The 17,170-nt window shown below is 42.2% G+C and overlaps 1 protein-coding gene across 2 annotated transcripts in view; it reads right to left on the reverse strand.

Moving 5' to 3' along the window:
- Window positions 1–390: 390 nt before the first annotated feature.
- LOC120770953 overlaps window positions 391–17,170 on the reverse strand; it is a 115,993-nt gene continuing 99,213 nt past the window's right edge. For both annotated transcript variants that reach the window (XM_040098668.1, XM_040098667.1), the window contains 2 exons: window positions 1,530–1,654; window positions 391–1,418 (listed from right to left, as the gene is read on the reverse strand). In XM_040098668.1, the coding sequence (XP_039954602.1) occupies window positions 1,287–1,418; window positions 1,530–1,654 (257 nt within the window). In that variant the 3' untranslated portion in view covers window positions 391–1,286. The remainder of the gene's footprint in view (window positions 1,419–1,529; window positions 1,655–17,170) is intronic.

The following is a 17,170-nucleotide window of genomic DNA, read 5'->3' on the forward strand; positions in this document are numbered from 1 at the left end:
GAACGACTTAAAAGAAACGACAATCAATCAAACACGTGTTAGCGCGTGAAATGAGCTTTCCAAAAAGGTATAGCATGACCCGATGCGACGAATAAAACTAGAACTACGCGCTTTCAGCGCCAACTAGCGAAAATACCGCAAGACTTTTTTGACAACCTAACATTAAGCGCTCAAACTTGACTTTCACGGTATCAAGGAAAAAAATCAATATATAACATATATTTTTGTTTTTTGCCCACCCTAATGTTAATGTATGTATGAGTACTTGCATCAATAATAAATCAACACTGACATTTAATAATAATATTTATATTCATAATAATAATTATAATAATTAATATGATAATTAATAAGTTAATTTATTTAATTATACACTATAGATTTATTTAAACTACTAATTCATTTACGCTAATTAAATATGTATGGGTGTTTGTGGAAATTTTATGTGTTTATGTGTATGTGTGTATGTGTGTTGATCGATTATAATTGTGTAGGTTTTATTGTGTATTATATTGTGTGTGTGTTTATTTTAAAAGCCTCTTAAGATATGTTTTTGCTGTTGTAATTTTTAGATTTGTGGTCAAGTGTGTTTAAGTAAGTTATAAGTGGCTGCCATATACTTATATACAACGCTATATGTATGTATATATATATATGCATGATACATATGTGGATGTGTGTGTGTGTTTGTGTGGGGGCGTTAAGCATTTATAAGTCGTTGTAAATCTCTAAATTGGCTAACTTATGTAATTACAGCGTCGTTAGTTATATATGCACGTCATAAACTAAGCCTTCATTCTACTACACACTATTATAAATAAGTTTAAAACTGTCAATATCGATGTTTGTATGTGTATGTGTGACATTTAAACATACATTCTCTTTGGAAGTATCTAAGGACTAAGGTGGAAAATGAACAATTTGACGGGGTTACGGCACAAAAAGGAGCTTAGCGGCCAGAGCAAACACATACAGACGCACCGACAACTGTTAATGTGTGTGTGCGTGTGTATGGATGTGTGAGTGCCGCAAGTTAAGCTTTTTGGAGATATGCGCTGCTTGGAAGACAAACTAATGTTGTTTAATTTTCATATATATGTGTGTGTGTGGCTGTGCGAGTATGTATGTCTGTGTGTGTGGGTATCTGGGTGGGTAAATTTAGTACTACTGATTTTTGCTAAAAGCCTTTTTCTTAACAACTACAAATAGAAAGCCGTTCTACGCTTTATGTTTTTGTATTTTTTCCTTTTCGCTTTTATTAAATGCCATTTTACCGTTATTCATCTTTAATGACATTCGGCAGGTGCTTTGACGTCGATGAGAAAGCCAGTGTTACAGGAGTCGCGCCGCAATTCACACCACGAGTTGTATGTGCGATTGTTGACGCCGCATATTTTGCCCTCCTCAAAGCGCAGCGACTGCAAGAGTCGAGATAAATTATTGAATAATTTTTGTAAATAAAATGAAATTAAAATATATATAATATTGTATGTGTGCGTATGTGTGTAATTGATTGGCATGGCACCTACCGTTGGTCGACGCTTGCGCGCGCATTTGTAGCTGCAGGAGACACAGCGCGGCTCCAGCGTCAGCAAATCCACCAGGCAGGTGTGCTTGCGGCCGCAGTTGATTTCGCTGCAAGTGGGACGATCGTCTACAAAAAACAGTACAAAAAAATGTTCTACGATTAGTGCCGCGGTAAAAGTTCCATATCCGTTTCATAGGTCAACTAATATGTAAATTGTAATTAAAACTACTTCGAGTATCGTCCCGAAATTGTAAAATGTGTCATAACCAAGAGCCCGACCTACCATAGCAAAATACATTTTTTTGGCAAAATGCGGTTTTTTTATTCAACATAGTTCCTTCAAGGATGATACACTGATTATAGCAAACCTCTAACTTTTCGATACCATTTTTGCAGTACGAATTGTCCTTTGGCCTCCGTTTCGGCGATGACCTCTTCATTCGACGAAAATTTATTCCTAACGGGCATTCTTTTGAGATCTGAGAGCAAGAAATAGTCGCTGGAAGGAAAATCTGGGGAATATGGTGGTTTCGGAAGCAATTCGAAGCCATGTATTCTTGTCATCGTTTTCAACGACTTGTTACATTTTCTTCAAATGCGGCCGTTATTATTGGCGCTATTATTGGTCCTTCCTTTCTCAAGGTAGTCAATAAAAACTATTCCATCCCGAAATGCGGATGTCACAACCTTGCCAGCCGACTGTTGCGCTTTGAAGCGGATTCATCGTTTGCAGTCCACTCGGATGACTGCCGATTGGACTTTGGAGTAAACTGATGAAGCCATGTTTCATCCATTGTCATATATCGACGCAAAAACTCGATTTTATTGTGCTTGAACATCTCTAAACCCTGGTCCGAATCATCAACTTGCCAATAGTGAGCTCACGCAGCATCCACTTTGTATAGAGTTTTCTAATACCAAATATTCGTGAACGATATAATGTACACGTTCAGTTATCCAAAATTATTTTGTGGACTTTTTTTTACGTTCTCGTGGGTAACAACCTATTTTGGATATCCACTACTGCATTCACCGTCTTTGGCGCTCATTTTACGATATCTAACTTTAGCATACCAATCTTTGATGGTTGATTTTCTTGGGACAGGTTGATTTTCTCCGAAAACTCCTCATTCAGCCAAGTTTTTTGCGTCAACTGTATTTTTCACTTCAAAAAGTAAATTTATCAACACGCGACATTGGCCGGATTTGAAGAGAGGAAGGAGAGAAGAGAAAGCTTCTACCATGCTCCTAGTACCTAACACGATTTTCTTAAGTTCCCATTGTGCGCTGTTGTTGATCTTAACAATATTTCCTAAATCACTATTACAACATGAAAATCTGAATAATGTTTATGGCCAATCACGAACAATTTCGGTTTCGTCGTTTCGTTCCGCTAACATTTATGTCAAAGATGAATCACGCTCTGGAAAACCAATTGTAGATATTATCGATAAAATAATGATCGTGATCTAATCGCGGTTAGCCGACACAAAGGGTGGTCAAACCAGAATTGACGGTCAGGACGGTTTTGTTTTATGTTGTGAAATCGGCAAGGAACCATCAAGAACGCTACTCTTCTTCGACCAAATTCTTAATTGTGATATGTACTGTCAACAATAGGATATTAGGTTCTTTTTTGTGCGGACCAGGCGCATTGATGTTACTCGTTCCTGTCTTTGGAATATTAAAATTCGCGTAAATAAAATCTTGTGAAATTCGACGGTCCCATAAGCGCGAGTCCTTCTAGGAGAGTCCCAAAGTGGCATTACATTCAAAATGGGAATAAGGTGCACATAATACCACTAAAAAATGTCTTAACTTGAAGCTTAATTTTAAAAATGTTTGGTACTAATATTTGTCAGTAGAAAAATATTAGTATCAGATATTATTCCTATATTTTAAGTTGGATCAAACTAAACACATTGTGTTTAATTTTACTAAAGTCGGTTCAGTAGTTTCGGAGTTTACCCCGGACAAAACGTGACACATCATTTATATATATATCGGTAAGTGATTGTAAATACATATATATATGTATATACATAGATACATTTTGTATACATTCAATCGGCTGTATGTGAGAAATTCCAGACTTTTAATTCTTGTTGCGTAACTGTGTAGGTAGGCGAATGTAGGCATAGAGGAAATATATTTTAAAGATAATACAAGAGACAAGTTCTCTGCCTGGGATTATTTGCTTGGAAATTTTGACTATTTTGTCATAGGGATACAATCGGTCATTTTGATTGAGATATTCCGCATTTTTATCTGTTCATTTAAGCTTAAACAGCAGATATAGAAGATGTGGGTAGAGGGAGAAAACTGATCAGCGTTTAAATTTTCACTGTCGGCGATGACAATTTTTGAGTTTCGGTGAACATTTTTTCATATTATATAATCTGGGTTAAAACGTTCATACGTCAGAACAAGACAACTGCTATGCAACTTCAGTGGACTTGAGAACACTTTCGGAACTTAACTATGTGGGTAGTAGTTGAGTGCTGCCAAAATTACTTCGCAGTGGATAGGGAGAGGATTAGATATAACAGTTTGTCAAAAAAGTCTTGCGGTATTTTCGCTAGTTGGCGCTGAAAGCGCGTAGTTCTAGTTTTATTCGTCGCATCGGGTCACGTGTTTGATTGATTGTCGTTTCTTTTAAGTCGTTCGTGAGTTATAGCGTCGCAAACATAGCCGCCAATAAAATTTGTGCATTTATGGACCCGATACAGTTTCCATTTCCACCGCACAACGATGGTTTCAACTATTTCGTTTTGGTGTAAAGGTGGTCGAAGATGCGCCACGCTCCGGAAGGCCTGTCGTCGAAAATTGCGATAAAATCGCTGAATTGGTCGAAAGAGACCGGCATAGTAGCAGTCGTAGCATCGGTCAAGAGCTGGGCATGAGTCATCAAAAATTCATTTCAATTTCAATAAAAATACCGCAAGACTTTTTTGACAAACCATTGTAACACACGAATTTCGGAGACCCTATAAAATGCATATATAAATAATCAGCCTCACGAGCTTAGTCACTTTAGCCATGTCCCCTAGTTTTTTAGGATATCGCTCTAAAATTTTGCACACGCTCTTTTCTCCTCAAGAAGCTGCACATTTGTTGCTACCGCCGATATCGGACCACTATAGCATATAGCTGTAAGACAAGCTGAACGAGCGGAATCAATGTCCTTGTATAGGAAACTTTTTCATTTGCTGAGATATCTTCACCAAACTTGGGAAAGGTTATTGCCTAAAAGAATAGTGAAGTTCCCGACGAAATTGTATAGATCGGTTTACTATAGCATATAGCTGCCATACATGTTCAAGAAAATTAGCATGGATTATTGTCAATGGCAAAGGACAAAAATTCTTCTCCGAAGAAATTGTTCAGGTATATATAACTATAGCATATATCTGCCTACAAACTGACTGATCAAAATCAAATTCTTGCAGCGAATCTTTTGCATTTGTGAAGGTTGATTTATAGCTTGCGTACTTTTCGTAGTTGACGTTTTTTCGTGCTTTAATTATTGTGTTTTTGTTTTAAAAGAACTTTCCTCAGCGAGTTGCAACTCAGAATAAGAGGAAGCAAGCCTGAAGAGTTTAAAAATACTGAAGAAATGTTAACTTTTCGCTACAGAGGAGAAAAAATGAAAAATAACCTGGTTAATGGACATCCAAAATATGACAGTTCTTTCAATTGTTTGCAACATTGTTGTAAGGTTCCCCTAATACATATACATATGTACATATGTACATATATGGCATGTATGTACTTACATATTTCTTTTTGCAACTCCTTCATGCGCCTTGTTTGTTGTTTATGCGTCTGGCACATTTCAAAACTTCACGCAGCAACGAAGGAGTGTGACTGTGAGTATGTGCAACGGCTGCCTACAACAACGACGATGACGGCGACGACGACAACAACTTTGCGAACGACAATGGCCACATGGCGCGAGCGCACTCACGCGCATGCGTTCCTCCAGACACGCTGGTGTAAAAAATTACCTGTCGAATGGTAAAGTTCGCTGACTGGCCACAGGCCAATACACGCAACACAAAGCAGACGCGGTTGTTTTTCACTGTCTGGCGCATTTGCGTCCTGTGGCGGGTGTGCGGTGTGCAACAGCACATATACACACACACGCATATGTATATATATAAGTATGACAGTGTGCCGCGAAGAATTCGCCGCGAGTAAAGAGAGAGCGATTGTATCATCGCAATGCAACGGTCATATATTATGCATGCAGCGAACCTTTTGCGCCACAAAGGCCGAGAGATAACGGCGCGAAGGTGGTGTGCGCGTGCGCATGCGCAACACGGTAGCCGTGTGGACATGCGGCCAAGAAATGCAAAACATTGAAAATGGGCGTTGCAGACGAGACTGCAACAGCGATTACCGCGATTACGACTGTGACTCGAAGCGCGCACTGCTGCGGCGGCGACACCGACTACGACTATGGTTTGGCCTGACACTAGGCGGCTATGACCGCGGCGTACAGTACGGGCGTATGGTCACACCGGCAGACAGAGAGACAGACCGACCGACTGACAGCCAGAGGAACGTACGGCAATGAATGTGTCTGCAGCGTGTACAGCCAACCGGTCGTCTGGAGCCGTCAGCCGTTCGAGCGCCTGCACAGCTTGGTCATGTCGCTGCAGTTGTTTACGCGTTGCAACAACGGCAACAATGTGGTAATAACCATTACATACACGCGCGCGCGCCGTCACACAGCGCACATGCATACATACATATATGAAGGCATTTGTAGCGTTGCCCAACAATATAACGAACTCAATCACCTTTGGGCCAGACATTATTTTGACGGGAAAATGTGTTGTTCGCATTAAGGTGCAACATTTCGCAAATGAGCGCACGGCGCGACGCTGCCAGCCGCAACTTGGTTACCTTCACAAAAAGCCCATAAATACGAAGGCATACAGCCACCACAACATACATACATACACATGTGCATCGCCGTGGCTGCGCAACCTTGCCAGACAGCCTCAGACGGACGGACGCACGGCCGCTTGGACGGACAGGAGCACATAAACAGACCGTCCGTCGGCCAGGCGTAAGCTCATGAGTGCGCGTCCGCGTGAAAAACAATTTGAATGCTTGAGGTTTATTAATTTTTATTGTTGCTTGTGTTGTTGCAGCTGCACGTCGTAGACAGCGCTTGACAACGCGTATGGTTACTGTTGTTGTTGTTGCGCCGTGTCGCGTCTCATTTATAAGTATATTTGCGCTTCTGCTGTATGTGGGCATGCCGTGAAGGGTCTCGGGTTTGCCCTCAGCGAGTTAAAATGAAAATTACTTTGGTCAAATTGGTCGTTTTGCTTTCTTTTCGCCGTTTTTTTTTGCATTTCAGTTCGTTTTGAGGAAGCAAACTTTGTAGGCTTAATGTTAGGTAAGTTAGGGTAATTTATGATGGATTCCCATTTGGTGCATTTATCCGTTACTGATAGCCAAACTGATAAGCCAACAAAGTAATTTTCATATAAATGGCTTTCGGGTTAGCAGACGAGTAAATGACGATCGCATTTATAATTTCCTCGGCGGGTTGAGGTGCGTTGTTACTTTTGAGGCACGTAGTTAAAGTCGCATTCATACGTGTCTTCTCCATTCGGTTGATCTATACGCATGGTTATCAGGGCCTGAGGCCAACAGAAAAGAAAAGAAAACGAGGGATATGGATGTGTGGAAGAGTTCTGTTTTCTACAAGGCTCGACTACTTGGCTTTCGAGCTGACTTCCTTCGAGTTAGATCTATAAAGATCGCCTTTGACGATCGCCACGATGAATTACGGTTTTGATATTAAATATGACAATTTGATTATAATATTCAAATCGCTGATTTCCGCCCACGCCTTGACAAAAGAGAAGGAGGATGTGACCAAAGATGTCTTCTATGAGCGTTGGGAGCGCACCTGAGAGAGCTGTCGATGTCAAAATCGTGCTTGGCGACTTTAACGCCAGGGTGGGCAAAGAAGGTATCTTTGGCACAACGGTCGGTAAATTCAGCCTCCACGATGAAACATACCCAAATAGGTTGAGGCTGATCGACTTCGCTGGTGCCCGAAATATGGTCGTCCGTAGTTTTAAATTCCAGCATAAGAAAATTCATCAAGCTACCAGGCTGTCTCCGAATCAAAAAGTCACCAACCAGATCGATCATGTTGTGATAGACGGAGACACGTCTCCAGTGTTTAGACGTGACGATTGGAAGTTAATGTGTTCTGCCTAATCCATTAATAGGAAGACCCCACAATCTGCGCCAACTACCGTGGTATAAGCCTCCTCAGTACCCCATATAAGTTTCTATCGAGCGTGTTGTGTGAAAGATTAAAGCCCACCGTATACAAACTGCTTGGACCTTATCAGTGTGGCTTTAGGCCTGGAAAATCCACAACTGATCAGATATTCACCATGTGCCAAATCTTGGGAAAGACCCGTGGAAAGATAATCGACAGGCTACTCCCTATCGTGCGACTTCTTCAATCTACTCCCGGAGAAAATAATTCGAGCTGCAGATCTGAATAGAGAAGGTACAGTCTTCTACAAGAGTGTACAGCTGCTGGCGTATGCAGCAGATCTGAATAGAGAATGTCATCGATATTATTGGCCATAAACATCGTGCCGTTAGTTCTGGTTGTGAACAAGACGAAATACCTCCTGTCATCAAACAAACAGTCATCACATTCGCGACTTGGCTCACATGTCACTGTTGACAGTATTACTTAGAAGTCGTAGATAAGCGGAGTCTACGCCAGTAAAGACGATTTTGAAAATAGTAGATTAATCCCCTTTCTCCATCCGATATGTGCAGCAAATAAAAGTAAACTGTTTCTCTCCGGACCGCTACAGAGGGATTTATCAACAGCAGAATGCAGGCAAAAGATTATTGATTGTGAATGAATTTGCTCTCGGTATAATGAAGAAGGTTCGACTTTGGTTGGGTCATGTTAGGTTAGGTTAATCTGGCAGGCCAATAAGCTACGCATAGACCAGTTTTGGTCTTTTGCGATATCAGATAGAATTCAGCTGCTAGGTCTAAGAGAAGTAGTCATCCTTTAGGATTCCTGCGCTTGACGCGAATTTTAACAGACTCTGCGGCTTCAATATCGATACCTCTTCCAGTGTATCATACCGTGAGTTCCGCAGATGCTTACAGCGTAGTCTTCCCAATGCGTTACAAGTGCACAAGAGATGCTCGATTCTTTCCCTGATGTCCTGCTCTAGACACTTCCTGCAGTCTTCTCGAGGTGTCAGCCTCGCCACCAGACAGTGAGCAGTTAGTATTCCCATCATGTTCCTACAATCTCTTTTAACATGTGCCAATAGCTATGATATCGGTCACTACTGTTGTATGCTTTCAAGCCGCGATGGAAAATCGGAATTGCCACCAGTTGGAGATTTGTGTTTTTCCCTCGTACAATTTTCTAGACCATGTTGTTGATCTTCATTCCACATTAATTCTTCGTGACTTTTGTCAGTTTTGATTAATTTTAATTGAGTGCTATGAAATTGGGTTACATCCGTAATTTTAGGTATTAACTGTCGACTTGATTAAGGGGTCTCACGCTAGTAATTACGCACCTACGCCATTTCTGAGAACACAAACAAGCCACTTCACTTTGCAACCGAAAGTGGGTGGAGTGCTCGAAACAATTGCAAGCTTGAGACAGACACCAAACGCCTAACTGCACAGACTTTTTGCAGTTATTTACAAAAAATGTGGTTTGTATAAAAAAAAACAACAAAATCGTTAACTTCGGTTGCACCGAAACTATAATACCCTGCACAAATAAAGAAGACCTTGCTTTTGACCGCTCAGTTTGTATGGCAGCTGTAGGCTGTAGTGATCTGATCTGAACAACTTTTTCGAAGGTTGCCTTGGATAATAATTCACGCCAAATTCCATAGTCTTCCATACAAAAACATGATTCTGATCGTTCACATCAAATGTCAGCTATATGCTATAGTGGTCCGATATCGGTAGTCCGTCAAATTAGTAGCTTCTTGGTGAGATCGATTTCAGATCGTAAAGTAAAGCAGATAATTTCACGTTTTGAGCCAGTCGAATGGTCATCAAGATCATTTTAAATCACACCGTTAGACTTTTTCTTGTAAGGATGTGTAAAGTCTAAGGTCTACGCGGACTATCCCGATTCAGGCCTAGAAGCAAAAGATCATGCGTGTCAATCGTCAGTTACCAGTCGAAATGCTCGAACGGGTCATCGAAAATTGGACTCAATGGATGGACCATCTGAAACGTAGGCGCGGCCAATATTTGGAAGAGAAAACTTTCAAAAAATAAATGCCAAAGAAAATTCTTTGAAGTTTCTGTGCTTCTTCTTTAAAAAAGTAAGATACCTCGAAATGGATTATCCTTTAAATCGATTGAGCTCGTCATGCTTATCTTTAAATACATACATATATATTCTGGGTGTTCAGGGTATAAAAAATACAAATACCCAAACCAAACTTAGTGAGCTCTAACTATCAGCTGGGGGAAATCTTGTCCCATGCAAATTCACTAATCGCCGCGTTGAATTTCCCAACAATTAATCAAATGCCAATAGAGGCGCAAGCTGTTGACTGCTGCATGCGGTGGCAACCCACATCCGACAACAACAACAATTTATTACAAAAACAATAACAACGTGAAGCATAGCAACACAAGACCAACTATTAAAAATTAATTACACAAATTAAAACCCCCACGAGTGGGCAAAAACAATCGCCATGCATATACATATATGTGTGTGTGCACTATATATATGTACATATGTACATATATAATTAAGTATATGGGTGTGTATACGGTGCAACACATTTCAGTCTGCGCTTGACAGACAGGCGAGCGCGTATGCAACTTGCCAGCCATTGATTGAGTGTGAAACTGAGCGATGTGCGGTGTCTGCTGGCGGAGTAATCGGCGGTGGGAAGACGCTGGTGTGATTGTGACGATTGTGACAATCATGTGAAGCGCAGCGTTGTCATGTGATGGACAGCTAACTATGAGTGTGTGTGTGTATGCCTGTGTGTATTTGATAATAAGCGGTGATGGTTTGGTTAAATTGGTGACCTAGGATCGGTGAGTGGCTGCATATGTCAATGTGTGTGTGCGATTTTCATAAACTCAACAGGTAACTGGTTTAGTGGGGCAGGACTCCGTATTACTGATTTTCTGAATTACTGAGCTTACGTACATACATACATACATGCCTACATATGTACATACTCAGACATAATCACATGTATGTGAGCGCATGGCATGGCATTCTGCTCGCCAACTACTGCTTGAAAGTATTGTAAACGGGTACAAAAACAAAAGCAAATATACAACATCATCAACTATCATACGATTACAACAAATATTTGTCGCTATTTGCCGCAATGACAATAAGCAAAATAAAGGACAGACATTCACCCCTATACATACTATACATGCGTACATACATATATACAATACAAACAAACATATTCATACATATGTACAAACATGCTTAATTATACGTTCGGTCCGGCTAAATCGAACTCCCGGCCGGCTGTGTAAACTCGTTTGCGTCGCCAACGAACGCCTGCTGCCGTGGACGAGGCGTAACTATCGTCCAGCCAAGCTCAAACACATGCACACAGACATTCATTTATACATTCCCCAAAAGCCAAATCCCCCTCTGGTCTCCTGGCCGCCGTACAATAGCTCGGCAACAATAACAATTATGATTTGGTTGCCGTAAAAGTAGCAAAATATTGCTTCTGCAACCGAATGCTTGTTGCCGTGGAAAGCGCTCTTCGGCGGCGAAAAAAATTCCAGTAGTTGGTATTTTTCGTAATTGTTGCTAATAAAAAAGTGCAATTAAATATTTTACGGCACTTTTCCTCAAACATGTGCAACACCGGCAACAGCAACAACAGTGAGTCTTAAGAAGTAATTTTTTATACCCGGTGCTTCGTAGAAGCACTCAATTGGTTTCGGTTCCGACTGTTACTAAAAAAAGATACACATTTTTTCAGAAGAACTAAAAATAAAATCCTAGCTTTTGGAAACTCCAGATATTAATCACAAAATCTGTTATCCTAAACCTTATTTTGATTCAAGCGAAGCTGGGTGCTTACAGGGTTGTTGGTTTGAAAGCTCTGTTATCCTCAGAAATCTTCGATTTTGGTAATCACTTACTTGCCAGTTTACTCTTTGCAGTTTCTTCTGTGCGCTCAAAGTTAAGGAGAAGCTTCTTCACGGTTGGTTCGAAATTCAAACTTTTCTTCTTTCGCAAAGGGTCCCGAACAGTCTATCAACTCTAGATGTTCAAACCACTGAAACGGTTACTGCGACATATATACATGTAGGCCATGTCCTACTGACCGTGCTCATGAAATTTGTTAGTGTTTTCTTAACCTCAATACTGATTGAAGTGATCTTGGTATTTTGAGATGCGGATGCCAGGGCGATCGCTGGTACTTGCGTCTTTGCAAGGTCCTTCTCTCTTCTCTCAGTTTTATTGATTCTAGAACACTTATTGACTATTCCCTTTTGCGAAAGTGCGGTTAGAACAATTTCACTCTCACTTTCTAAACTATTCAGAAGAACTGTCTGGTGTCGCAATCAATCATGTTGGCATATTTGTTATGGGTTCAAGTCCTTTTTTCGATGCATTGTCGATGCATTTATTAAAGTCTTCTCTTGACGAACAAAAACCAACCAACCTGCTATATGGTGCAGATGCATGGGCGATGACGACATCTGTTGAGTCGGCGTTATGAATTTTCGAGAGAAAGATTCTGCGGAAGATTTATTGTCCTTTGCGTACTGGCAACGGCGACATTGACATATGTAGTTCAGCGAATCAAGAGAGAGAGCGAAAACGCTGGCTAGGAGGACATATCGTCCTAATGAATGAAAACACTCCAGCTCTGGAAGTATTTGTCACAGTATCCTCCAGAGGAAGCAGAGGAAGAAGAAAATCTCCACTCCGTTGGAGAAACTAGGTGGAAAAGGATCTGGTTACACTTGGCATTTCCAATTGGCGCCAAACAGCGAAAAAAATTCTTTTGAAAGCGAGCAAAAGTAAGAAAACAAACCATCTCTCCTCAAGGTTGTGCGAAGGGTTTGAGATCCGCCGCGTGAAAAACGCACTCAATGAAAATGATGACTCGACTATAAACGCGTAAGCGGTGTCTACGCCAGTAAAGAGGAAGGAGGTTCAGTTTAATTTGAAGTGAAAAATGCGTCACATAGAACGTTAACGTTTGTTAAGTTACGTTTGAAGCTTCGTCCAGTCATTTTAACTCCGAAGTTCATAGATATTTGAGTCGAGTTCTAGATAGTGCTGAACAAAGGCATAGAAGGTGTTCCAGGATCGCTCTCAAGTTAACTTCTCTGCACTTTTTGCGTGTAACGTTATCACGTATGCACGTCCGGTTCGCATGTGATGCCAGTAGGCTTTGACCTGTCAAGAGGCCAACAGCCGTCTGGCAGTCATTTCGAGATCGTGTGAGGAAGAAGCAAGCGAGTTGTCCTGAGGGTATCTTACCATTGCTATTATGAAACAAGATCTTTTTTACAGTTTACTGCAAATGTTTCCTTAAATTCATCGTCCTTCAAATCTATTGATACTTATGTATGTATATCCAAGGCGGATCGAAAAAAACTACAGAAGATTAAATTACTCGTTCTTTTCAAAACAGGATCCTTACCCATACAACCTATCAAATCCTTTTTCGCAGACGGTTGTAGAATTCAGGTTTGAGCTCGGCATCGTTAGATGCTGATAACGCAGAATTCACTTCTCTTTTCTAAATCTCCAAATTTTCGACAAAAGTATAGACAAACGAACCGACTTAACTATTTTATTTGAACTAATGAAAGATTCACCATTATTTCAAATGTAACAGTTATAATATTCCAGAGCATCAGAAACACCGGGTATAAAAATGAGTGCTGGACACTAGCACCACGCCGCCACTCCCTCTTGAAAACCAGTTCACCAAGATGTTGCGTTGCTGGAACGTTGTCTCATCGATGTTTTGGCTAATTGCTCTGCATTTATAGCTATCGGACGGGCTACTGGAATTGCTTGTTCGGCCTTACGGGAAGTGGGTGTTAACATGCCACAATTCATTCAGTCGGTGTTAGTCAGATGTGCGAATGCAAATTTCATATGAAATTATATTTGATTAGGCGAGTGGCAGCACCGGGAGGGTGGAGTAATATTTATCAATGTTATGCGTGTGCTCGGTTGTATGTTGGTATATGTGTGTGAAGAATGTTCCAAGATTAGTGACTTGGTACATTTCCGACAATACGAGAGTAATGGCAAACTATTATTAATGACACAAGGCGAAATTAAATCGCAGGGACTAAAATTACTCGTATGCCCAAGTGTGTTTTCACAGATATGTGTTTATAAGCAGGTAGAAATACGGTAGTAAGGTTGGGAAACAAAAATATATGCTTATTTTTGGTTAAAACTCATCGTAGCAGGTATCCGGGCGGTAATATCTGGAGGATGGGGTCATGTGTAGAAGTTCACGCAAGTGAGGAAAGTTCTCTGATCGCCATTCACTTGGGAGTGGCCAGAAACGATTCTTTTACATATGACTCAAGCAGCTCACGACTTCCGGTCTTTGACCAAGTATCCTCTGGGTAGCCTAAGAACATCCGTTAGAAGGCGAGCTAAAGTGAGAAGGCGAAATATTCCCTACATAGGTTTGTACGCTGGGCTTGGGACCCGCCACGTAAAAAACAATACCAATGAAAAATAAAACACAGCCTCGGATGAGAGACCCCCCTTTTGATGACGACCATGGCAAACAGAATAAGGACTACGATTTGAGGGCATGCACCTGGAATGTCCGGACCCTTAATTGGGAAGGTGCCGCTGCCCAGCTGGTTGATGTCCTCGCAAAAGTAGCCACAATCCGCATCAAAGCGAGGTTTTTCAACATATCGCTGATTTGCGCCCACGCCCCGATGGAAGAGAAAGACGATGTGACCAAAGATGCCTTCTATGAGCGCTTGGAGCGCGCTTATGAGAGCTGTCCCCGCCACGATGTCAAAATCGTGCTTGGCGACTTTAACGCCAGGGTGGGCAAAGAAGGTATATTTGGCCCTACGGTCGGTAAATTCAGCCTCCACGACGAAACATCCCCAAATGGATTGAGGTTGATTGACTTCGCCGGGGCCCGAAATATGGTTATCTGTAGTACTAGATTCCAGCATAAAAAGATTCATCAAGCTACCTGGCTGTCTCCGGATCGAAAAACTACCAACCAGATCGATCATGTTGTGATAGACGGAAGACACGTTTCCAGTGTTTTAGATGTGCGTGCGCTCCGAGGTCCTAACATCGACTCGGACCACTTTCTTGTTGCAGCTAAGATTCACACCCGCCTCTGTGCAGCAAAAAACGCACGTCAACAAACAAAAGGAAGGTTCGACGTCGAAAAGCTGCAATCACAACAGACAGCCGAACGATTTGCTACTCGGCTTGCACTCCTGCTCTCTGAGAGCACTAGTCAACAACTCGGTATAAGGGAACTGTGGGACGGCATTTCAAATTCCTTACGTACAGCTGCAACCGAAACCATTGGTTTTCGGAAAGAGCAAAAGAACAGCTGGTACGACGAGGAGTTCCGTGTCGCAGCGGATAGAAAACAGGCTGCCTACCTCGCAACGTTACGATCGACCACTACACGTGCGGGATGGGATAGATACCGAGAGTTGAAGAGGGAAGCGAGACGCATTTGCAGACAGAAGAAGAAAGAGGCCGAAATGCGTGAGTACGAAGAGCTTGATAAGCTGGCCGACAGGGGTAATGCTCGAAAATTCTACGAAAAAATGCGACGGCTTACAGAAGGTTTCAAGACCGGAGCATACCCCTGTAGAACCCCCAAAGGTGATCTAGTCACTGATGCCCAGAGCATAGTTAAATTATGGAGGGAACACTTCTCCAGCCTGCTGAATGGCAGTGACCGCACAACGCCAGGAGAAGGCGAACCCGATTCCCCAATCGATGACGATGGAGCAGACGTTCCATTACCCGACCATGAAGAAGTTCGAATAGCAATTGCCCGCCTCAAGAACAACAAAGCGGCATGGGCCGACGGACTACCGGCCGAGCTATTCAAACACGGCGGCGAAGAACTAATAGGGAGCATGCATCAGCTTCTTTGCAAAATATGGTCGGACGAGAGCATGCCCAACGATTGGAATTTAAGTGTGCTATGCCCAATCTATAAAAAAGGGGACCCCACAATCTGCGCCAACTACCGTGGGATTAGCCTCCTCAACATCGCATATAAGGTTCTATCGAGCGTATTGTGTGAAAGAATAAAGCCCACCGTCAACAAACTGATTGGACCTTATCAGTGTGGCTTCAGACCTGGAAAATCAACAATCGACCAGATATTCACCATGCGCCAAATCTTGGAAAAGACCCGTGAAAGGAGAATCGACACACACCACCTCTTCGTCGATTTCAAAGCTGCTTTCGACAGCACGAAAAGGAGCTGCCTTTATGCCGCGATGTCTGAATTTGGTATCCCCGCAAAACTAATACGGCTGTGTAAACTGACGTTGAACAACACGAAAAGCTCCGTCAGGATCGGGAAGGAACTCTCCGAGCCGTTCGATACCAAACGAGGTTCCAGACAAGGCGACTCCCTATCGTGTGTCTTCTTCAACCTGCTCCTGGAGAAAATAGTTCGAGCTGCAGAACTAAACAGAGAAGGTACCATCTTCTATAAGAGTGTACAGCTGCTGGCGTATGCCGACGATATTGATATCATCGGCCTCAACACCCGCGCCGTTAGTTCTGCTTTCTCTAGGCTGGACAATGGAAGCACAGAAAATGGGTCTGGTAGTGAACGAGGGCAAAACGAAATATCTCCTGTCATCAAACAAACAGTCGTCGCACTCGCGACTTGGCTCTCACGTCACTGTTGACAGTCATAACTTTGAAGATGTAGATAATTTCGTCTATTTAGGAACCAGCATTAACACCACTAATAATGTCAGCCTGGAAATCCAACGCAGGATTGCTCTTGCCAACAGGTGCTACTTCGGACTGAGTAGGCAATTGAAAAGTAAAGTCCTCTCTCGACGAACAAAAGCTAAACTCTATAAGTCGCTCAAAATTCCCGTACTGCTATATGGTGCAGAGGCTTGGGCGATGACAGTAACCGATGAGTCGACGTTACGAGTTTTCGAGAGAAAAATTCTGCGAAAGATTTATGGTCCTTTGCGTATTGGCCACGGCGAATATCGCATCCGATGGAACGATGAGCTGTACGAGATATATGACGACATTGACATAGTTCAGCGAATTAAAAGACAGCGGCTACGCTGGCTAGGTCATGTTGTCCGAATGGATGAAAACACTCCAGCTCTGAAAGTATTCGACGCAGTAACCGCCGGGGGAAGCAGAGGAAGAGGAAGACCTCCACTCCGTTGGAAGGACCAAGTGGAGAAGAACCTGGCTTCGCCTGGAATATCCAATTGGCGCCGCGTAGCGAAAAGAAGAAACGACTGGCGCGCCGTTGTTAACTCGGCTATAATCGCGTAAGCGGTGTCTACGCCAATTAAGAAGAAGAAGAAGATTTGAAATTTTATTAAGTACGGTCCGGCAACAGT

The sequence above is a fragment of the Bactrocera tryoni genome, chromosome 3 (genome assembly GCF_016617805.1).
Source record: "Bactrocera tryoni isolate S06 chromosome 3, CSIRO_BtryS06_freeze2, whole genome shotgun sequence".
NCBI lineage: Eukaryota > Metazoa > Arthropoda > Insecta > Diptera > Tephritidae > Bactrocera > Bactrocera tryoni.